This window comes from Sipha flava, unplaced genomic scaffold, assembly GCF_003268045.1.
Source record: "Sipha flava isolate LNK unplaced genomic scaffold, YSA_version1 100_pilon_pilon, whole genome shotgun sequence".
In the NCBI taxonomy this organism is placed as follows: domain Eukaryota; kingdom Metazoa; phylum Arthropoda; class Insecta; order Hemiptera; family Aphididae; genus Sipha; species Sipha flava.
Genome location: NW_020271714.1, coordinates 321,181 through 346,532, shown reverse-complemented (window position 1 = coordinate 346,532; position 25,352 = coordinate 321,181). Strand labels below are relative to the sequence as shown.

At 25.3% G+C, this 25,352-nt stretch overlaps 4 protein-coding genes across 8 annotated transcripts in view; 2 read left to right on the top strand and 2 right to left on the bottom strand.

Annotated features, from left to right (window-relative positions):
• LOC112679438 overlaps window positions 1-5,886 on the top strand; it is a 12,792-nt gene extending 6,906 nt beyond the window's left edge. For 4 of the 5 annotated variants that reach the window (XM_025549233.1, XM_025549244.1, XM_025549240.1 and 1 more), the window contains exons 2-10: window positions 756-844; window positions 902-1,114; window positions 1,173-1,283; window positions 3,284-3,466; window positions 3,523-3,735; window positions 3,820-4,011; window positions 4,070-4,297; window positions 4,655-4,840; window positions 5,803-5,886. In XM_025549233.1, coding sequence (XP_025405018.1) covers window positions 756-844; window positions 902-1,114; window positions 1,173-1,283; window positions 3,284-3,466; window positions 3,523-3,735; window positions 3,820-4,011; window positions 4,070-4,297; window positions 4,655-4,822 — 1,397 coding nt within the window. In that variant the 3' untranslated portion in view covers window positions 4,823-4,840; window positions 5,803-5,886. Of the gene's footprint in view, window positions 1-115; window positions 280-755; window positions 845-901; window positions 1,115-1,172; window positions 1,284-3,283; window positions 3,467-3,522; window positions 3,736-3,819; window positions 4,012-4,069; window positions 4,298-4,654; window positions 4,841-5,802 lie in introns of those variants that run through there. The other variant, XM_025549250.1, reaches the window with a different exon arrangement.
• Window positions 1,537-25,352, bottom strand: LOC112679513 (BLOC-1-related complex subunit 6). The gene is made up of 2 exons (XM_025549344.1): window positions 24,990-25,352; window positions 1,537-2,013 (listed from the first exon to the last, which is right to left on the bottom strand). The coding sequence occupies exon 2, from the start codon at window positions 1,978-1,980 to the stop codon at window positions 1,537-1,539; it is 444 nt and encodes a 147-aa protein (XP_025405129.1). The 5' UTR covers window positions 1,981-2,013; window positions 24,990-25,352.
• On the top strand, window positions 14,357-22,600 carry LOC112679419 (peroxidase-like). The gene is made up of 12 exons (XM_025549217.1): window positions 14,357-14,426; window positions 14,489-14,740; window positions 19,185-19,290; window positions 19,357-19,615; window positions 19,674-19,900; window positions 19,985-20,140; window positions 20,203-20,399; window positions 20,509-21,041; window positions 21,112-21,265; window positions 21,356-21,532; window positions 21,607-21,796; window positions 22,007-22,600. Exons 3-12 carry the CDS (start codon window positions 19,191-19,193, stop codon window positions 22,198-22,200), a joined length of 2,187 nt encoding a protein of 728 aa, XP_025405002.1. The 5' UTR covers window positions 14,357-14,426; window positions 14,489-14,740; window positions 19,185-19,190; the 3' UTR covers window positions 22,201-22,600.
• LOC112679481 (ELMO domain-containing protein 2) lies at window positions 23,853-24,983 on the bottom strand. Its single transcript, XM_025549305.1, has one exon. The coding sequence runs from the start codon at window positions 24,901-24,903 to the stop codon at window positions 23,950-23,952; it is 954 nt and encodes a 317-aa protein (XP_025405090.1). The 5' UTR covers window positions 24,904-24,983; the 3' UTR covers window positions 23,853-23,949.

Sequence of the window (25,352 nt, the reverse complement as noted above, 5' to 3'; positions counted from 1 at the left end):
TAATATACAGATTGTACAATTGATTTTTTTTTTATAAAAGTAATTTTTTTTAGTTCACTAATGGTTACTAATTAGTTCACTAATAATAATTAAATCTATAAAAAACTTGAACTTAAAAAATATCAATTACAACGATTACTTTGATAATTTGTAAATCTTTTGAAATGGGAGCCCTTCGACACAAATTCGGCTTAGAGCCCGGATGCATTTGCAGCCTAACGTTCATGGCCAGGTCGACACTGCTTATTTTATACTCAAAAGTCTAGTGAATAGTTAAATGTATACACAGATAATATATATACATTGGTTTAAATTAGAAAATATTTTGTTAAAAAATTTTGGTTAACATAAGCCTGATTTTTTAGATTAAGTGTAATTTTTATTTTTATTTTTTTTGTCCTAGGTGCACTAATATTAAATAATATATATTAATAGTATATATCTATACCTGTATTGATACTTATGTAGATTTGCTTATTTACATTTTTACAAAACTTAAATTTAAAAACCATTAAATAAATACATTAAAGATTAAAATTAGGTTTTATTCTATTTCAATATTTTATAATAAAATTTTTTACTTTACTCATTATTCAAAGTTAAATCTACTGCACGTATTGCCAAGGAATAAAATTAAAATTAATTATTGTAATTATTAATAATTATATATTATAATACTAGTTGTTAATGTGATTATTATTGGTTATTGATTTATTATGTTTATAAAATAAAATTAGAAATGATTTACCTTATAGACAACATGGAACAAATAGTCAAGATTTTTGTGCAACATAGCTACTTCATTGAAAATGATTTAATAGTTGATTATAATGTGGAACAAGGAGTAATTATAACATTACATCATTTTTATATTATTTATAATAACAAATATTATTTTTAGGCCCATGTAAATATATCACAAAAAGATTGGATAGCATTAATACCTAAAGGATGGTCTGGAGTAGATGAACAAGTTGCTTTTAAAACTGTTGATATTAGTAGTGATATAGTAAATTTACCAATTAAATCAATTGTTATGGAGAAAAAATGTTTTCAAGATGTAGTAGAGTGTGATAAATACTACCAACTCATGTATGTCAGCCAGTATTTAGAGGTGAGATTATGATATTATTATTCTTGCATCAGATGTATACATTAATTTATTGACAAAGATTTTAGGCAAAAGTGAATACTTTGTGTTCCTTCACCATACCAGTATTTGCAACTGTGCTTCCTCTATAAAAACTAAAAGTAAAGGTAATTCAAGGCCAAATCGAAATTCTGTAAGTATATACATGCAAATTATAACTCTATAAATAAACTTAAAATTCAAATGTTTTATACACCAAACAATTTATTTAATAAGGACATTATAATTATTTAAGGTTAATAAAATATAACTAAATTGATAGTATAATATTTTTAACATGATTAAATTATTATGATGTATTTAATATTATAATAAACAAATTACATTCAAATACTTGGAAGATATTCATAACAATTATTATTATTAAATTAAATTGAAAAAAAATTTTAATTTACTGCATTTTCAAATAAATCTAAAATGTGTTTTATATCTTTAACCTGTTGAGCTAATTTATAGATTGGTTTCATTTCTTTAGAAAGTTCTTCACATTTAGCCATTAATTGATACATTGATTTAATATTAGCATCAATAGAGTCACATGTTTTACAAACAACATCTCTGTATATTTCTAAATATTCAACAGTTAATGCAGACATACTATGTAATACTCCTGAAAGAGTTTCAGTTAATGTGTCTACAGAAGCAGCAATGTTTCTGGCTTCAAACTCAAGTTCGTTTAGTAAATTTGCATCTAAAACAAATCTTCCTAATGGTCTGACAGGTGTTGTTGGACTGGTCTGTTTAAGTTTACTTTCTAAGTCTTCTGCAACAAATGTTACCATGTCTCCATTTTTAGTAATTATACCTTCAAGATTGTTTAAAAAATCCATTTAATTAGATTCTTCCACGTATCAATATTAATTCTGAAATAAAAAAATTAAACTTATGATACATATTTTATTTAACTTATAAATATATTTAAATTTTTTAAAATAATTTAAAGATTATCAATGAATAACTAACTGCAAGAACTTATTTCATTTACTAAAAAAACAAATAATATATGTAAGTGTTTCCCAAAAGGCGTGCCATAAAAATTAGAAACGTTTTGTTTTACGTTTGTAATAATTTTTGGCAAGTAAATATAATTTATCCAAAGTGTCCTCTGGAACTAATAATATTAGCTAACAATGGAAAAAATTTCAAAACTTGCTACTCTATGTAACATAAATAAAAACAAAAGTTTTATTAATTATATTCTAAAATTGATTAGATTTGTTAACTTTTAAAGCTACTTAATTAAAATCAGTGTTATAAAGAGGGGTATAGAGTGTATATTAACTTTGAATTTTGAAGTATGTATTGGTTAAACATATAAAAAGAAAAATAATTAAATATGTATATTTGAATAATGTCTTTAAGTATAAGTTCACTTCAATATAAAAACATGGATAATATGTAATAATAAGGAATATTTTATTCTAATTTTAATTTATTATAATTAACATTACTTCTCTGGTTTTCATTTTATTTTTTATCTACTTTGTTTATTTTCATCCCTCATGTTGAATGTTCTTAAAATGGGCATGTATAACATCATTTATTTACAAATATATTTTTGTGTTTTTGGAAAATTGGTTTTTATATAAATATAACAGATTATAAGTAGGTACTCGTAATTCATATTATATTATCATACAGTAATTGAAATGTCAAAACTTAAATAACGTGTGTAAAATGATGTTTTTTTCAGATTAAAAAAAATACAAGTCTATGATATCTAGCTTTGTGTACAACTTTTTTTTTTAGATTTATACTAAGACTTTACTAAATATACTTATAATATATTTTTTTAATACATTTAAAGTTATTTTATAATGCATTTTTTTGAGTTTTTTCATCTTTTAACTTTTTATCATAATTTATATAATTTTATTTAACTAAAATTTTTATTTTTATTAATTTTAGTGCATTTTTTAAGTGCCTTTTTCGGGTATTTTTAGGGCATCCCACCCCTAATTATAATAAAAATACTATTGGTTCCATTTATTTGTATGAGTTGATGAATCATCTCTCATGTATGACTCCAGGTGTATAGAACTTTTATATTGACTACTTCATTAACTACATCAAAATAAATATGGTTTCTCAATAATTCAATCATGTGTTTATTCTATAATACTATTTTTTCAGACAGTCTTTAGTAAACCTATACGCAGACAATCTCCAACACCACATGATTTTTACAAAAATCAACAACAAAATAATGCAGCAAACAGTGAAAAATCAAAATCAAAACAGTGGTTAGCAAATAAATGTATTAAATGTAATGCACCAAACAATTTTGCAGCAGTTGAAAGTGCACTACATGCAAAAGTAATACTTATCATTTAAGTTTAAACAAATTAATATACTATTTATTGATTAATTAGATTCAAGATTTAACAATAAGTAATGAAATTAAGAAGCAAAGTTTATTGACTTTAGAAGATGATTTAACTCAAACATTGGAATTAATTAACAAACAATTCAAATTACATAAAAATATTTCCCAAGAAAAAAATAATATTGAACAATTTATTGATGATATAGTTGATGGCTTATTGAATGATGGCAAGATAACATTTTGGGCTCATGATCAAGAAGTGAAATATAATTATTTGCCATTATTATACTAATATTACTATTTTTTATTATATTCTTATAATCTGTATATTTTCTTGATTTAGTTTTCAGTTATAAGAGAATACCCGGATAAAATTAAAACATCATTGCTATCAGATGATTTTACTACATTTGTCAATAATGAATCTTTAAATTCTTCTAAAGAAGTACAAATGAAAGCAATTATCGGTCAACAAGAAAAAACTATTCAACATCTTATGCATAAAATAAAGGATATGTTGGGTACTTTTCTTAAGGTATAAATATAAAAATATTAAATTTATTTATAAATAATAATTAATTCTATTATTTTAGGAAAATGAACAGTTAACAAAAAAAAACAACAACATTTCACCTCTTTCAGAAAATAACATTGGTAATATGGGTTACATGGATAGATCAGGAACAACATATTTTTCTCCTTCACCAAATATTAATGATACATTAAATAGCATAAATGTATGTTTATCTAAATCAATTAAAAATAATATTTTAAAGTTGCCAGAAAAAAATGTTTTTGAAAAAGAATTGTCTGATATTCCAGTAAGCAATATAAACTTTTTGAAATATACTAAATACTTAATTATTTAATTTAAATTCAAAATTTTTATCTTTTTTTTCATAATTTATAATTTATTAAAATGAATATTAATTTATATATATAACCATAAATATGTGTAATTCTCAAATTAAAATAGGTATTATACCATCAACTACAAAATATCATATATATACAACCTTCATTCATATTCTTAATTGTACTATTTTTTTTATTTTTATAGACGCTTAATAACAACTAAAAAAATAAAAAACCAATTAAATAGTTTTAGTTTTTTAGTGATTGATTTTATAGTTTATGACTATATCTAGTAAAACTATTTACTGTGAAAATAATTGTAGGAATCTAAAGAACATTTATTAAATAAAGATGACAAAAACCAAATGTTAACTTTTGAAGATCAAAAAAAAGAGAAATCCGATTGTACTAAATCAACTAAAAGTGGTTTCAATAAAAAAAAAAATGGATTAAGCACTATTGAACTAAACAAAAATAATGATTTAGAATAATGTGGTGATTCTCTTTGGGTAAGTTCATTAAGGTTAAAGTATTTAATTTATATTTATATATTTTGTATATTTTTATAATTATGAACATGATTGTATCTCTTGTTTATGTAAAAATATACCTTATTTCAATATATATTAACTTAACTCAATTGATCTATGGTGTATTAAATTTTTTTCATATTAGGATATAAATTTAATATTTAATCTTTTGAAAAAAAAGTTGATACAATCATACATTATTATTGAACTATATTTGTGTATTAATACAATTTGAACGTATATTAAATTTGTAAAAGTTGCTGTTAGAAATAATAACTACCATTGTAATGGTTATCGGAGGAAATTTTATTTGGAAATAAATATTAATATATATTGGATGATGGTTGAATCTACTCCTAATTTCTAAATATGTTACTAGACACTGATATGCATAAATTGTATTATAATTAATATATTATATGATCTATATTACCGAAACATATATATATATACTGCTATTATAGAAATTAAATATGTAATTGTGAAAAATATTCATAGCTTTCATTAAAGTCCATTTTGCTAATTTACTTAAACACCTAGATTAAACAAAATATAATAAATAATAGTTCTACATAGTTGTGAATTTGTAGTATTATGCTACTGTGCTAGTAGTTAGTAAGTTAAGCCTTAGTAATTCATCATCATCAACAATGAATTTTATAATTACATATTTAAATAATTTCTTATTCATACTATACTGGGGACATCGGAGATTTATATCTGTACTTTTAAAAAACACAAATTTATAATGAAATTTTATATTTCTTAGATTAAAAGTTAGTATCTCTTTTTAAACGTTTTACTTATTGCAGATTACATATTTGACACCAATTAATAGCATATTTGGATTTTGAGGTTTTGTCCAGGATATTAAATTTTGCTTATTATATGTAATTAAATATTGATGTATTAATGTTTAAAACATACATTATTTCTTTTAGATGTTTCCTGTAATCAACATATTATGATTTTGTATGACATAACTGAAGTTTTGTTATATTCTTGAAGATTCTTTATACCTTTTTGTTTCTTATCATTATTTTGTTTATTTTTTAATCTAAAATTTTAATTTTTGTAGTATGTATTCCATAAATAAATATTTGTTACCTATTTGAATGACTTATTATTAAAATGAATTTTCCTTATTTACCTAGTTCTCAAAAATAATTAATATTTTTTTTAAAAAAATGTTTTGACTTTTTATCTAATATTTAAGTTTTTAATTGATGATTTCACAAAATAGTATGTTTTTTAGTTTGGAATTCAGGGTAAGTATTTTACCAACGCCAAAATAATTTTTAAATAAACATAAACTAAATTAATTAACATATTTTAAATATGATTGTAACATAGGTTATATGATTTTGTATAACTGTGGTTATAATATTAAATAAATTTCAGAGTAAGGGTTTCAATAATTGTTACTTCTTTTAAATTTGAATAACTTAAATTGTATTTAGTTTTCTTAATTCGATTTTGGGGCAAATATTTATAACCTTCTTCAGATTTGTCCATGATTTAAGTATAATTTTCATTAATGTAATAAAAAATACTAATTGAGTATTTATAATTTATAATCATAATATTTATGATAATCAATTGATTATTAAAAGTCAATAAAATGAGCCACATTTTATTTCCCTCTTAGTATATAGATGTATCATGTGGAATAAATAACATTTTTGTTAGTATCTGATAAATTTGAATCGCATAGAAATCTTACACATCAATAATTTTCTAATAAAGATTTCACAAAAGTATTACAATATCTCTTGAGACAGTCAAATTTGTAATACAAAGGTTATGTATGACTCACAGGTTTAAAGATAAAAAATATTAATTTTTTATGTACTTGTATACAAATTCAAAAAATAACTTTTTTGAAAAATTTGTAGACAACCATTTATAAACAAATGTATTCTTCTGAGCATTTTATTTTCATAAGACTCATTTATTTTAATTTTTATTTTTAGTTTTTCTGATAATTTTAAGACTTCCAAAAAAATTTGTAAATAGTATTGCCACTGAAAAATTGCTATCTCAAAAATGTTTCCGATCACTATGCACTTTGGAATCGAAGTTAATAATGAAGATTATAGGTGAAAACATAATATCTTATTTGTTTTTAAAAATTTTGAAATTGGTAATGACGTGGGTAAAGAATTGGACCGATCCTAAAGTTCATAAGTCAACCACCCTATATAGATAAACATATTTCGGCGCCCATGGTGGTATTTATTTACAAGCAGTAAATTAGGTATTTATTTTGTATAACTTTCAATTATCTATGTTTGTTTTTGTATTATTTTTTTAAATTACATAGTGTAAAATCATCCGACATTAAATTGGCACAATATTGTCGAAACATAAACTATTTGTTTACTTGTTGAATAGAATAACTATTTTTTCTACAAAAATAACTATTGGACGTATGCCTTTATATTGTTATAGTCAAAACTTTAATATGTATGTATAAAACAAGATATTGAATACATTCATCAACGTCCAGATCAAACCACTCGACCTAGAGTTATTTTGGTGATATATTTTTATTATTCTGTAGGAGTAAATAAGAAAAGATAATTGTCAAACAAAGTTTCAATAAAGAAAAAAAAAAGAATAAGAAAAGACCCTAATCTATCTCTAAAGGGCAAAAGAGGTTAAAACAAAATTATTTGAGTAAACATATAACAAATAAAATAATAAGCTGATCTCGAGACTAAGCACTTAAAAACATGACTATTAACTATACCACTTAAGCATGAGTAGAAAAAATTGTTTTTAGTTGACAAAAACAAAAATCACCAACGAAGACTAACACATTTTTTCTCTTTTGGTGTGCGATAGACATACTAAAAGTACCTACATACGCACTATGCGACCGCAACGATCCAAACGACCAGAACGGTTTGCGGGCAACCGTAACGTAGTGCACATACAATTTTTTGGATACCTATACAGAATTTGTTTACAGTTTATCACTTGCGGTCAACTGGACGACTAGCCACATAGGTTAGTGCCTCTATACGTCTTACGAAATTTAAATAATAATAAAAATTGTTGCTAACGCCCGAGTGCCTGACTGTTGTTGCCGGTTGTTCCTTAATGAAAAGTAATTTCCTAGTTTGTGATCGCTTGTTCACCAAATTAAAAATAAAATAAGATAAAATAATAACAAAATTGATACATATGAGAACTCTATTTATAATTATTTTGTATAAACAATGTAAACGATGGCGACCGGTTAATCGATGTGTGCTTTTCTTATCGGTTACAGACAAAATACAAATAGTTGTCAACAACTTATAATAATTTACAAAGTTTAATGCATTACCATAATATAATTATTTTTACTTTGCAAGAACTCATAATACTTGATACGTTAAAATTTAACTTTAATATCAATAAAAAAATATAATTTATTGATATTCTTAGTTCACGTTTTTGTATTATGATTTTACTATTGAGTGTATTTAATGGAGGCAAACGTGAGGCCTGGATAATATTCTCAAAGTGCGAGACCCTGAACAAATGTCCCATTTGCTCTACCCTACCCTAACGCCGTCTCTGAGTATGCATTAATAACGTTAATATACGCATTAAAAATCAAAAATCATGCATTGAAAAATAAAAATTACAAGAAAATTTTACCTTACATTTCGAATTGTTAAAATAATAGATACAAATTAGCAATTAATTTTTCTATCGATTACATTTTTATTTTAATCAATAGTATTATATTCAACATAAAAAAAAAAAAAAACATGAAATTCGGAGGGTATTTAACTCATAAATATTATCAAAGGTAAAGATGTACAATTATAATTAATATAAATTCGTTATGGTCAAGACCGGTGGTGTATAGAGCGTGTACACGGCATATAACGACTTCTCTATTTTTTGTACCTATATACTTATTATATAATTTGTGATACTCAAGTGTACTAGCTATACTTTCAACTGTATAGATATATATATAGTATTATAACAGTATTATATTAATAAAATGTTGACTTTTTTAAGGAACTTTAAGGATTTTTAGGAATTAACCCTATTCACTCTTTTTACTTACAATTGATGTAAGTATACTCAAGATTGTATGATAGATTTATTTTTGATTCCATACGATCTCAAATATATTATAATATAATTGCATCATACATTTAAATATCTGATTTAAACTCACTGGACTCAACGGTGCATACGTACTGCGTCCCCAAATCTCTTTTCGATATGACTTGCATCTCGGGTTTTTTAAATGACTACACGAATTGTGCGCCAAAGTAAAAATATTAATTTCCTTCATATTTTATACGGATAAATAGAACTGTCAATAGCAAATTATTACTAACGGTAAGTTAAAATATTGTTTCTTGTCGTTGTTATGCAATTAGAAATATGTAAATTAAATTATATTAAATTACAATTGTAACTACATTAAAAAATGAAAAAATTATAAGATTTAATTAATATTTAAAAAATAATAGGACCAATAAAAATTTGAAAAATACCTTTTCAATAAAATCAAGACAAGTTAATTTATCATGTAGTCGTTTAGATAAAGTCGGACGCATTCGCGTGATCGATAAAAAAAATCCGGGGTGCAATTCATTTACCCGGTCCGGTTTTAGCTCTTTCAGCGCCTAGTGCAAGAATTATTTTGGCACCCCTCCCTCTTAAACGACCTAAACATTTAACCTTAACAAATATAATTTGGGGAGCTGGAGAGGCCTATTCATAATTAAAAATGCTCAAAATAATTTTTCAAATTACCATACTTGCCACTTATTTATAAATTGTACAGTAAAAATAAGCCACTTTTTGCATGTTGATATAATAATAATAATAATAATAATGATGATACAATTAATTTATATTAAATCACATTGAGAAAATTATTATCCTTTTTGCCTATAGTAGATAATTTGCGTCACCAACATTTCATCAAATTTATTTATAATTTGAACACCTTTCACGCGCCTGATTTTAGCGCCCTGTGCCGTCACACGCGTCTATTGTATTTAAAGCCGGCCCTGCAGGTATGGTTTTTTTATTTTCGGAAACAATTCGTGTTAAGCTAAGTATCATATTTTATAGATATATATAATCAGGGCCGCATTTAGGGGAGGGGGTACTGGTTACAACTGTCCCGGGAGCCAGTTTTTTGTGGTCGGAAATTTGCCCACTTGTGAATTATCGAACTTTTAGAATTATTTTGAAATAATAATTCTTTTTGTTTTTAATAACAGTATCATAAATTAATGTTAATGTATTTAATTTATTAATATATATTATTAATGTATTTTTAGCAATAAAGCTATCAGCGATCGAGAATATTATTAATATACCTAATATTAATTCCCAAATTTGTTGTTATCATGTGTGGAGTGCGGTGGCGTGCCTACTATACAAAAATAGCATTGATTTTAGAATATCTAAAAGGTTCATGAGGATTTATCTCCTATATTTTCCGTGGGTAGACCTCTTGGAGGAGCGCCAATTTTTTTTTTTTTTTTGCGCTGGGGTGCAAAATGTCTAAATACAGCACTGTATATAATATATATATATATAATACTACTATTTAGCTATAAACAGTTTTTTGTTTTTTTTTTTACTTTTAAATATTTTTGTGCAGCCGAATGTAAATATCTAAATAGAAAATAAGTATTCTATATTAGGTATAAAAAGTAATATTTATATCAATTTTTTGCGATATTTGATTAAATGATTTAATATGAATAAACTGGTATTATGGCGAACGTGACGTAATACAGGTTTTAATTGAATTTCTTGTATAACAGTTTTATAAATCACAAATACTTACAATATAGTTAACAAATAACAATAGTTCATCCAAAATCTGTAACCAATTGGGAGTTATCGATATCCTTGAATATGACCGTCCTTTAACACGGTAAAAAAGAAACACAAAATGATCAAGTTCATTCAGTATAGTTACCATGAACATAAAAATCAAGAAACCTCATTTATTCAAGTAAAATTATTATATTAATACTACTATATAAAAATAAATACTAATCGGCATTCTATTGTTTTGGTTAGTTTAGGCTCCAATACAATTTGTTCAGTTTTATTTTAGATTATGAGTGAAACAAGGTAGTTATTGGTTTAACCATGACGTATGTTTTTTTTTATTGTTTGTACCTTTACAATATTTTGACCAGAAGGATTGCTTCGATAATCACAACCATGGGAGCTTCCTGATGAATAATATTATCTAGTTGGCATTTTCGGGAAGGGAAGTAATTATATGAAATGTACAATAGTTTTTTTTAATAATTGCAAAAAATAAACGAAAAGAAAAAGTTAAAAAAAAATTTAAAATATATATATATATATATGGCAAGGTGTTTTTCGACAAAATCACTTATTTTTTCAGTACATATAAAAAAAAACAATTTAAATTCTCACTGAATACTGACTCTCACTGAATACACTGAATACTGACTCTCCACTATAGAATAGTTTTAAAAATATTTTGAATATTTTAAGCTTTAATTTTCGCAATATATCGATAAAATTATAGTGGTTACAGAGTATTGAAAAATAAATACTAAGTTTCTCATCCATATTACTGATAGGTTGATTAAAAAAAAAAGTATAATAAAAAAATAGTATATCAAAAAATGATATGAGAATTTCATTATTCAATTTTAACGAAATCGGGTACTAGGGGCGTAATTACGGGGGGGTATGGGAGATAGACCCCCCATGAGCTGTATTTATATATTGTCTTAAACCTACAAATAGCTCAAATACGAACTTTTAAATTATTAGGAAACTAAAAAAAAAAAAATCCAGTTATAAATATTTATCCGTAAAAGTTTATGTTTTCTTTAATACACCAAATTGTCAAAATGTTCTTTTAACCAACATTGAAAATAGTAATAAGGATCCTAAGGTTAAAACTTTAAAAAGATTGTGTGCTACACGATGGGTGCAGCATTATGATGCGGTAACAGATTTCAATGAACTATTTGCATTCGTAGTTGAATCATAGGTACAGAAAATATTTCTAATTGGAATGATTCCACTGCAACGTAAGCTAATATACTATTAAAAACTATTGATTCAGAATTTCTTGTATTCTTACAAGTTATACAAGTAAATAGTAATTAATAAATATAATTTATTTTATTTTAAAATAAAATATTTTTTCAATGGGTTTTTTTTTTTTTTTGGATTACCATTGTGTAAGTTGCTATAAAAAGAAAAAATTGATTTAAGAGAAGCAGTAAGCCTTGCTGAAGATATTATCATTGTATTAAAAAATATCAGACTAAATTGAAATACTGAATTTCATAAGCATTGCCCCCACAAGTTTGCCATACAAATTTATTTTGATCCCCCCCATGAAACATTCTCAACTACGCCACTGTCGGGTACTTCAACGTGGTTATATCTTTATTAATTATTTAGTTATTTGGTTATTATTCTGTAAATAATGATTTTGATGACGCGAATTATTAACTTAATTCTTATAATAGAATTTATATTCAATTCCTAATTTTCAAAATTATTTTAACGATATTTATGCTGCTTATAAGCAAAAATTTTCAAATTTTCGGAATTTGTATTAAGTAGCAACCAGTAGTTTGATAACATGGGGATAGTAAAAATCGAGTACTCTAATTTAAAATTGGTATTTATATTAATATTATCTAAAACTATTCAATGATTACAAAATAATATTATGATAATAACAAAGAATATTTAATAAAATAAAAAATAAAAATTAGTAAATGGTTAAACTGGTAACTGAATATATAAATAAACAGTCTATACATAGAAATAAATAAATAAAGAATATTTTGTGAATTCATCACAGATAACTAAAAAAAAACCATGTAATTTACGGCCAATGTTGAATGTAATGAATTGGGTTTTTGTCGGGTCTATAATCAGAGAAAAATCAAATAAAACACAAGCGTAATTTTCAAAACACAGACAGGTGTTAAAAAAGCTGTATAAAATTCGATTGTAAGTGAATCCGGCATTAGGTTAAAAAAAAACCACAAATATTAAGGATTCGTTTGTTTTAAATATAACCAAAAGTTTTACTTGTTAATGTTGAGCCTGAATTAAAGAAAAAATTTGAGTCGCTCCCCTCAAGAAGTAAGTCTAAATACGCCCTCTTAACTAGTGTGGCCTGCCATAGGCGGCTGGCTATTTTACTACCGCAATGGACCGGGGAGATAAAGGAGCAATCGCCTCCGGGTCCTCAATAGTTTCATATTTATAAAAATTAACCTTATATTTAATTTTAATGTTTCTGTTTTTAATTGTATATTTGTATAAAACATTATAAAAAAAAAGTATAAAAAAGATTAATTGAGTATTATTAACTAAAAGTGTTTATAATTAAAAAAGTGACAACAATAGGTTCAGTTGATTAACCTCCGGATCCCTCGGTACCCAGTCTGCCACTGTAAATAAATAATAAATATTTAATTATGATTTAAAAAATCTATATTCTATATATTTTATGGGTCCTACACGTCAGTTTACTTATAAATGTTGATGAAGAATATATGTCCCAGACCATACACAATTGTTGGGCAATAAACTACTCGCCTGTGAAACACACATGTCTAAATTCCAGTTAAAGTTTATTAATATTTTACACAGAAGTAGGGCTTATTTGTAATTGACGGTCAGAGTATACGAATTAAATTTGAAAAATGAGCAACGAGTCCAAATAGAAACACTAAAATAAAAAATACAAATGTGTAGGTATATATATATATATATGTATTAACTATTTGGGCATTGAGCCCACAACTTAAAACATTTATACGAAAATCGCTTAAGATAATAATAGTACAGTTATTTGTAAATATAAAATTTAATTAATTTAGTTTATGAACAACTTTTGATGATTAGGGTTTATTAATATACACAGCTAATAATTAATATTATCCAACCAATTTCAGTAATTTTAGTAATTTATTGGTTAAAAAATATCAACTATTTAAAGTATACTAGTTATAATTATTTGCCAGTTATGTTGTTGTTAACAGTTTTATTTTAATATAATGTATATATAATATTTATAAATGATTATTCAAATTAAATAGTACATAAAAGTAAAAAATAAATAAAATTAAAGAAACCGCAACTAATTTAAAACTTTTTAATACAACTCTCTCTCTTTTAATTGTTTTAATAATAGTTTATCTATCTGTGTATTTTATTTGCATCCAAAATTGGTTTTAAACGTGTTACATTCATAAAATTAGTAAATTGTACCACCATTATACGATTTCATTACACAATTTATTGCCTACATAATCTACATATTTTAAATTGTGTACATATAATATAAGCAAACGCGAAAAAAATAAAAAAAATACCTGCATACGGGTTCATGGAATAAATAATGAATAATAAATACAATTGGATAATAAAATATTTTAGTATCTTTTTGTTTAAATTTAACTATTAAACCGGTTTAACATTTAATCACTGTGTGTACCCACTTACAACATGTGACCCATGAGGCATGTTCAATGAGTACATACATACATGGAAGAAATTTATACCAGTATAAAATATAATTATTTAATGCATTGAATTTTAAAAATATTCATGTTCATTGACTTTCAGGTAAAATTCCCCGTGATTTAATCGGCGTCAGGTAAACCTAACAACCGACTGTCCACTTTGGTTTGACAAAGCCAAATGTGAATTTTTTCGTATGGAAGGGAGACGCGTTGTGTTTTACTCAAGATAAAGCGCATTTTCATTCAGTGTTATTCGGGCAATCTAACGTCAATGTGCTGTATATCAATGCTTTCTTTTATGTTTGTAAATGTGTATCAACACCATTGGTCAAGCTGTCCATTTTGAGTTTAAAAAGTAAGTAATTTTTTCCAGATACTATAAAATAATAAATGGAATGATTTAATTATTCAACGCAATACCTACGCACTTAAAAATAATAATAATAATAATAATAATAATAATAATACATGTTATGCATCAATATAGGTGAGTGTCTCATTCTTAAATACACTATAAACGTTTTCATAAAATATAAATATTTAAATACATTTAAGTACTCATTCATATAAGCTTATTTTAATTTTGTTAAAAATTAACAATATTAATTTCACAAATTGATTACGATGAATGCAATAACAAAATGCTTATGCTTAAATATATACACATTATACATTCCGGATAAAAAATGAGATATTACTCAATAATGTGTATTAAACAAATAAATCAACTATGTTAAATGTAAACAATTGTGCTAAAAAAAAATATTTAGAAAATATACAAAGCAATAATAATATTTTATACCTACTCAATTTTTAAATGTTTACCGAATATTATCAGCCTTTTCAATTAATTATTTAATTCTGATTTATTTTCAAGTACTTAATCTATTTTTTTTTAACTTTATATAACATATAAAGTAATATTCAATAAAATTATCTTATCAAATTAATTTATGTTATACATTAAAATATTTACTTATGCCAACTACGCAAAATAATTAGCATTTATTTATGTCTTATATGAACTTGAATTATAATACAAATAACAGCAACAACTAGGTTATTTTTGATATTTGAACCCTTACTATCTTTGTAAGATTTATTTTATCTTTATCTTTGAAATATATTCACTACATGTTAATTATTTAATACAACCTACATACTATAAAAGGTAAAGGTTACCCATTAGCTAAAGACTACTTTACCTCAGGCTAATTATATAAAATTAATACATATGAATATCAGCACAGTTCTTAGTAGTAGTAGTAAATATTTAATATGGTTTATTACGATTATTAACTTTTATTCAATCCTGATTAATGAGTATAATTAACACGAAAAATATTTAGTATATTATTTTAATTATTTATTATATAAAAAATGTAAATAATATAAGTTTGGACTTTTTTTATCGATTAATTATATTATTTTCTAATGTAATTTTTTTATAATTAATTTATAAATATAATATATTTATATATAATAAAATATATATAATATATTTTATAATTTATTTTATATGAAAAATAGAAGTAAATTCTGTAATTTAATAAAAAAAAAATCGTCATTCATTTTTTATAAATTATATAAAATTTTTCTTTTAATAAAAGTTACAATTTTTTAACTTACCAGTTGAAATTGTAGTACTATATGATATACTTTGAATAACAAGTAAGTTTTGAAAAAATATGAATTTGAAAATCCGTTATTTTCAATATTTAGTTTTCAACAATATGAGAGGTAAAGTTCGTAGAGTCCATTTTTATTATTATTTTACTATACTTTAACTTTGGTTTAGAATAAGTATTTATTTTTTTTTAATTTGTTTATTGTTTACTACAGGTAGTTATTTTAAAATTTGTAAGTATTTAAACATTATTAGAGGTACATAGTTTTAATATTATTTTTTTATTAGAAATCGGAAATTAAATGTGCTTGGAATTCGTGCTTTATCCCTCTGAATTTTCTATACTTTTATACATAGGGTGAGAAATGTCGGCAACTTCGCTATTATTAAACTTCGACAATGATTTTAGGACATACAATTACGTGTTAGAACGGTCACGTACGGTAGTGGTTTCTTTACTGGGAACGGTCGTCTTGTTCGGTCAAATCACCGGCAACCATTCGTTTTTATACAAATGCGAAAAAGATATAATAATGCCAAGAGCTTTCTGGGGTCTTAAAATATTTAAAAAAAAAAAACATTTAAAGAACATAATAAAATATTCAGAAACCACCTCTTTTAAAAAATGTAATGAATAATTATTAAATCAATTGAAACGATATTAAATTTTAAAAACTATAATTATTTTTGAGTAGATATTTTATTTCTATAACACTGTAATTATAATTACATTTACATTATATGAATAATATAACATTAAAGACATTCTGAAATGTATAACATTTTGTAATTTACAGTTCTTATAGCTTTTTATTACATTCAGTGTCGTATCTGACTTAATTCTAAGGGGAGGGGGAGAGTAAAAGCTTACTCTAGAAAAGTGGGGGCTATATTTCTTACTTAATATAGAAACTCATTTTTTTTAAAAGTTTATATAATATTTTTAAAAACTTCCTAAAAATGTTAAGGTCTTAGACACATAAAATAATGATACAACATAAATTAGTAATTAAAAGACAATATTTATTTAAAATAATAAATAATCAACTATAGGTAACTTGCTAAATCATAAATTACAAGTTCTTTTGTAATTTTATTTTAGTAAATACGAGTATATAGTAAATACCTACACAAATATTTCCATTTATGGTGAGGAAGCAATCCCCCTTCAATTACGCATCTAATTACATTTAATAATTTCTCATTTTTTCTTAGATACCTACCTACCATTAAAACCCAAAAATGATAACACGTATGGTTAAAAATTAAAGTTTAGGCATTTTAGTCAAAAAATTGAAAATACATATTATTAAAACTAATAATCCAATTAGAGAAAATATACTTATGTAATATAAAAATTAATTCTATACCTTAAAATGTCGAAAATTATAATTACTTTACATTATGTTGTAATAAATTAATTAAGTGTCCACAAAATTGTGATCATTATTATTCATCATAAATATTTTTATTTTTAATTTGATGAGTACCTACTTATTTTTCAATTTACGGGATCAACTATATTTTAGTTTTAAATTAGATTGATACGCATAAACAAGCTTAATTTAATACTAATATTTACGATTGATTTTTAAATGATGACGCTCATTGCTCATTAGTCATTATCTTACAAAGTTTAATATATAAGCCTGTGTGGTATTTGATGTTTTTGTGAAAAGAAATATGTAGCATGAGAAATCACGTTTATTTTTTTAATTCTGAAATGACTGTATAGACTTTGGATTGATATTAGTACACCATGTACGTATGTTGGATCAATGTTTATAATATATTATGAAATAATTTTCATTTAAACAAATTTAAATATATTGTGTTTATCTGACTATTAACAAACAGCAAATGATTAATTGTATCATTCTTATATCATAATTACCTGTTCAGAGAATACTCGTAACATTAAAAAACACAACCACTAGTTCTAAAGTAATAATATTTTATTTCATATACAGTCTTTAAATACATATCGAATTTTATATTAACAGTAATAAGTGCAAAATTAGTATTAATCTTGAGAGTGCTGAAATAATTATTTTACCTCGAGGTAACCCGATCTCCACCTCCTCACCATAAAATATTTAATTTCATATTAAATAAAGTTACTTATAACAACGAAGAAAATCTATCCAATATTTTAAAAAACTATCATGATAAACCTAATTCAGGGATTTCTACTGTGTTAGCGGTGTGAAACTGATCGCTATTTCATTGAAAACATTGCTGATCTCATATGTGCGAATATTTTGACAAAACTACTAGTGCATTAATGTTTCAATACTAACTGGAAAAGATGGTTTCTCACGAATGCAAAAATTTAAAGAATTTAAATAATATTTTTAGTTTAAAATAAACTGAGGATATTAAGCATTAGAATTACCTATGTATTCCAACGATAACAGTACGTAGGTGTTGGTAGTGTAAATGATTTATGAATGTGTCACATATTAATGTTAAACGATAGAATAACATTTTACCATTAAAATTCCTATGATTATATGTTTTTATACACGATTGGACCTAAAAATATAATATTTAAAAATAAAGGTAAAGTAGATAAAATAAACTATAATAAATTGACTAATCCTACCAATCTATATTGTTATTCGTTTTGTGAAGATGCGAACGCTGGGGAAGTTAGGGGGTTTCAACTACTCACCCAAGTTTCAAAAATCTTTTTATAAAAATATAAACTAACCTACAAATTTATTAATTATTTTAAAGTTTCCTATCAAATTAACAAATAAAATATATAAATATACATATAATATAATAAGTAATAAAGTTTGATATTCAATTACCCTTTACAATTTTTCAACGCCCCCCCCTCCCGAAATGTTTTCCTGCGTTCGCCCCTGGTTTTATATTCTTGAACTAAACTAGGAAATGAATAATTTTGTAAAAAAAAGAATCATGTTATTTTTTCTATATATCATACATTATAATGTAATATCAAATATAAAAATATAAGTATACATTTTAAAAAAAAAATAAAATATGTGTTCAGTAAACGTTTACAAACAAATTAAATTTTATTGTGATTTAGACTTATGAGATAAAAATAAATGTTAATTGTGTAAATAAATATCACACAGTAATATCTCCAAAGATAATTAAAAATACGTTTCACAGTGTATATTTTATAAAATGATTACAGTTTACAATGGAGAAATTTAATTCCAACATGTCGGTACAGTTGTTGATTTGCATAGTAGTATTTTTACCATCGTGTTACAGAGGAGAAAATGAATTGAATAAAAAAAGTAAATTATGAGATTTAATCACTTTGAGTTATTCTAATTTTATTTGTAATTATTGTATGATAACAGATATACAGTTGCCTCAACAATTACTGAATCTCGAAATCCAAGATCTAGAAAATGCGATTCAATATGGTACTCAACAAATTAATATGCTCTCTCGTCATGAAGACTCACTATCATTTTCTGATGTTAATGTGAAAATCGGAAGCCCTTCGCATGGACAATTGATCGATTCTCAGCCTTCCATAGAAGCACATTTAGCATCTCGTAATGCCGAAATTCTTCTTAAAGCTTCGCAATACATCATGAATAAACATTGTTTGGGGTATAATAAACAAACAAATATTTAAATGAAACATGTAAAAATAAAATTATTATTATAGCTCTAGAATTAGTTCAATACAATGCGCTCATGAACTATCAAAAATTAAATTAGACAACACTTCAATGGGTAAGACGTGTTTATCCCAATATTACAATGAAACTATTTGCGAAGGAATAAACTTGAATTATCGAAGTGCAGATGGGGCTTGTAATAATCTAAAACATGCTTTTTGGGGGAAAGTAAATACAGCGTATAAACGTTTGTTATTCCCAGTCTACAAAGATGGTAATATTTAAAAATGTATTTTAATCCATATCCAAATGTATGTTTGATCATACGTACACTAAGTTACAATTCATATCTGTATAGGTTTAAATGCAATTAAAGAACTCCCAAATTCCAGAGAATTGAGTACCAGCCTGGTTAACGATGAAAACGCGCCCGATAGCGTAAAAACTATTGCGATGGCATTTTGGACTATTTTCATAGGGCATGATCTATCTCACACAGCGGTTTCCAGCATGTGTAGGATTAATATTTAAGTAATTAATGAATTATAATTAATGCAATGCATACATAAAATCTAGTGAAAACGAACAAATCAGTGGATTGCTGTAATGAAAACGGAGCGAAACAATCACCTCGGTATACACATACGTCGTGTGCGCCCATAATAATACCTAAAGACGATAGATTTTTTTCATCGTTACGTCGGACGTGCATGAACTACGTACGCTCAGTCCCAGCTATACGAACAGATTGTACATTTGGACCCAGAGAACAAGTATAACGAAACAGTGACGAAATACACATTTTTGTTTACTATTTATAATAATTTGAAAAATGATTCGCTAATTTGAATTTACACGTTCGTATACGTGTGTATATTTCAGTTAAACCAAGCCACTCATTATTTAGATGCATCTATGATATACGGTTCGTCTGTAAAACAAACGTTGTCCTTGAGGAAAAAATCACGTGGTCAATTATTAACGTATACCGGTGACGAAAATATGCAATACATGCCATTAACCAATAACTCGAACGCATGTCAGTCTGGTGCTACGTGTTATAAAGCCGGAGACATCAGGGTCAATGCACAGCCCCATTTGACAGCCATGCATACTCTATGGGTGAGGGAACATAATCGAATTGCCAGTCAATTAGCTCTCATAAATCCCCACTGGGATGACGAGAAAATTTTCCAAGAAACTAGAAAAATAACAATAGCTTCGATTCAGCACATTACTTATAACGAATGGTTGCCAGCTTTACTGGGTAAAAAATTTACCAAGAAAAATGATTTAGAATTATTGCTAAAAGGATACAGTAATTCTTATGATAAAACCATCGATCCATCAGTTAGCAACAGTTTTGCTACTGCAATACTACCTTTTGCTAATTCTATGTTTAATGAAACTCTTAAGTTTGTATAATTTGTTAATATAAATACATGATGTATAGTATATGTAATGGAAATTTCAATTTTTTTATAGTTTGTATTTTGAAAACCGAATGACCAATAAAAGTTTATCTCTAAAGGAACATTATAACCAACCATCAGATTTACAGATGAATTACATGGATGACCTGGTGAGAGGACTCTCCATGCAAAATACTCAAAAAATTGATATGCTGTTTACACAAACTGTATGTTATAATAACCAAATTAAATTATTTTTATTTTAATCTTATATCTTGATGTTTAATGACACTATTACACATATTGATTTGTTTTAGATTACAAATTACTTGTATAGTCATGCAGACAATAATATGTTTGGAATGGATATTGTCAGTTTGGACATACAACGTAGTCGTGATCATGGTATTCCAAGCTACACACAATTTAGAAAGTACTGTGGATTAAAAAGTATACAAAGTGTACAAGATTTTGCTCAGATTATGGTTAAAGGAGTAAATAAAAAAATATACATATTTATATATATAAATAAACTTGGTTCTAATTACTTTCTGTATGTTATATTTAGTCAACTAATAAGTTATTAAAGCAATACAAAACTTGGGATGATATTGATCTTTTGATTGGCGCATTATTTGAGAAACACGAAGATGATGCAATGGTTGGTCCAACAATGAAGTGTATTATTAGAGAACAATTTATAAGAACTAGATTGGCAGATAGATATTTTTATGATTTACCAGGGGTCTTCAAAAAACCGTAAGTATTAATTACATCGAATTTACTATATTATATATTAGTTTAGGCTAGTGACATTAAATATCTTTCAATTATTATTTCTTTAACAATAATACAATAATGTACAATCATATATTATCTATATCAAAAAAACATCTAAAAAATGTCGCTATATTTTTAGCATTTTAATTTAAATTCATTTTATTTCAATTTAATATTATTTATATTAGATCAACTAGCTGAAATCAGGAAGATGACCCTTGCCAGAGTATTTTGTGATAACAGCAATAATGTTATGAAGATGCAACAGAGAGTTTTTTTTAAACCCATATCAGATGATGATTTATTGCCATGTACTTCTCAGTTAATTCCAAAAATCAACCTCAAACATTGGTCTGATACAGCTGATGCAAATCAAAAATAATTTGAACTTGGGTATCAGTGTATAAAAGATTATTAATGTTAATGACCATTATCTGACTTTGAATTAAAATGTATGACCAATAACCAATGATAAGTTGTTATTACTATTGGCTTTATTACTGACAGTCTAAATCACCTATATTAATAGTGGTTATCGTATACATAAGTACTTAATATTACAATAAATATAAGTTTAATAAGCTGTATATTCATACAATAGTTTAAACTAATTTCTTTATAGAATTTAGACAAATTAAATTTTATTTTTTTAATAAGTTAAAACTACAGACATTTATATATTGTATTTTATAAGTATTATTATTTGGTTTTCTATGTGGATTATTGTCCAAATTTCCTATTATACCTCTGTACCATATTAATAAATTATTTAGTAGATATAATAAATGTAATATTTTAGAGAAAGTTTTTTTAGAAATGTTTAAAGAATATTTCCTTTTAAACCAGATAAGTAAAAATTAACCGAGCAATCAAATTATACTTTTAATTAGGTTGAAATCTACTGTTATACCATTCAAAAAGAAATTTTGATTGTTTTTTTAATATTTGTTTTAATTATATAAATACCTATCAACAGTATAAGATATATATATATATATATATATATATTGTGATAAAAATAGATAGTAATTTTTGATGATGACTAATTCTTCAATATCAAATTAATTTTTAGGTTCTAAGTGAAAATATTAATAATATGAGAAATGAAAAAGAAATATATATTTTAAAAATGTTTCATATTCAAAAAAAAAAAAAAAAAAATGCAGAAACAAAAACATTTTAATGCAGTAAAAATTGTTTGTATTTTTAATTTTGTTAAATATATCAAATGCAATGTAAAACTTATAATTATTATATTAATTTGTAACATAAATATATGTTATTGTTTAATACTAGATTTAGTTAAAAATCACATGGAGGTAAAAGTTTTTATTTAATAAGTTTACAGTATGTTTGTATTTTATAAATTATTTATAGAAATGTCATTTTTATTAAATAAGCTCAAATGATAAGTTGTAATATACTTAGGGATTTTTATGTGGATTTACTAATTTAAAGTGGTGAGGATAACAGAATCTCAACATTTAATGTGGAATAATGTCATAAATTCCTTTTAGCAATTACCTAGAATTAATATGACAGTTAAAAATTATCAAAAGATGTACTCAAGAGTTCTGAAGTTATTCTAACCAAATATTTAACAATTACTAGCAATTAATGACCTAATTAATTATGAAAAAAATTAAATAATGAAGTGTTGTCAAAGTAGATATTATTAATAATATGATAATAATACTGTTTATTATTACAATTTTTATTATAAAATATATGACACATTTTATGATTTAAACATAAGATTATAGTTGTATTAAATGTTAAACTTTCTTTATACTATATTATAGGTAAATATAAGGATTAAAAAAAATTAATTTAGACATGTGCACAAATATATCAAAGAACTTTATTTCAACTTCAAAATTGGGCAAACCCTTAACATAATTTGCATTTCATAACTAAAATTAAAACTATTTACATGACCACTATAGAATAGTTTTTATAAAATAAATGATTTAATGGCAAAACAATAATCATTTTCTTTAAAATAATATTACATTTCATATTTTCATATAAATTATTATAATACTTATAAAAATGGCCGAATAATAAAATACATAGTTAAAAGTAGGTAGCAGTCTATCAATAATATTCTTATAGACTTATATACATAATTTCACCTGTCTAACATATCAGTCGTATTATCTAAAGGAACATCAATTAGAAAAACAGTATTACTTTTTTCCAGCTTTTGTCTAATAGTATTTTCAAATTGTTCACGATGAGTTGCAAATTCCATAAGGTCCTTTGGTTTTGCGTTCAACCAAAATTTGTCGAATTCCCAAAATAAGTAACAATAGAATTCATTGAAATCTTCATATTCAGATGGATTGCGTTTATTATAAAAATGAGTTTTGGCTGAGCCATCGACAACTAATCCAAGAGCCATACTGGTTAAGTTTATTCCAACAATTGCAAAAGCATACCCATGAATTGGATGCATTGAACGTGATAATGCACATCTGGCTAAATACGTGTACTTAGATGCAAAATAGACCAAATTATCCAGTCCCAATATTCCCATACCACGAAAATCAGTTTTAGGATCATCGCCTTGGAATCCAATGTCTTGCCATTGCTTTGTTACCCTATTTTCTAATTTATTGTTAGGCATCAATTCATTCCATAGGAGTAATAAAGATTTTTCATGTACATCGTTGCTACAGTCATACTGAATGGCTGCACTAGTTTTTATCTCTTCCACTAGTTGCATATAAGACCATATATTGTCTACACATTGTCCTAGAACATTGGTAAATCGTTCATATTCACAATGGTCAATACGTTTGACTCGTGTAATTGTCGATACAGCATTGGGCACCAGTATAGATCGCCCAGAATAGTAATTTCGATCAGACGCTCGTGCATCCAACACGGTGATCAGGCCACGTATTTGTGGACTGCTTGAATTGCGTAAGGATTGTTCTACACTCCGCGTTCTGCATGCACCCACCGGCTGCGCATAACAAATGCGTTGCAACTCGCAAAGCTTGGTGGTCTTGCGCAAAAACCATTTGATTACTTTTCTCAAATGCCAAAATATATAACTCCGTATTAAGTAAAACCACATGATTACGAGCAAATAAATGTTCAACAATATATTTGGGTTTTGTCTGAAAGTTTGTTATATAATAGATTTGTGTCTGGGTAACTTACCAGTAGAGGATTGTGCATATCGAGCGCAGCTGGATAGATTGGTCTTACGCGTACTTTCAAACACTCGTATTCATGATGTATCTTCTTGCAGCCAAATGTTAATGTAGTTCACGGATGTATTAATGAAAGAAAAAAAAGGCTACAAGTACAAATTCGGGGACGTAGCTAACACGAAAACGGATGACGATTACTATTTACAATTATAGTTTTATCATATTTTGATATTTAGCGATTACACATCAACACGGCAAGATAATATAGGTATCTAAAACCGACAACCGTTTGGGATACGAATATTAAAACTAGTAACCACACTACAGGATATAAACTCAAGATAATACAGTGGTGCCGAGTATATAATAG

Coding starts and splice junctions, on each gene's coding strand:
- LOC112679513 (XM_025549344.1), bottom strand. CDS start 1,980: ATGGATTTTTTAAACAATCTTGAAGGTATAATTACTAAAAATGGAGAC.
- LOC112679419 (XM_025549217.1), top strand. CDS start 19,191: ATGGAGAAATTTAATTCCAACATGTCGGTACAGTTGTTGATTTGCATA. Junction 21,266..21,355: donor ATATGCTGTTTACACAAACT/GTATGTTATAAT, acceptor GATTTGTTTTAG/ATTACAAATTACTTGTATAG. Junction 21,533..21,606: donor CTCAGATTATGGTTAAAGGA/GTAAATAAAAAA, acceptor TGTTATATTTAG/TCAACTAATAAGTTATTAAA.
- LOC112679481 (XM_025549305.1), bottom strand. CDS start 24,903: ATGTGGTTTTACTTAATACGGAGTTATATATTTTGGCATTTGAGAAAA.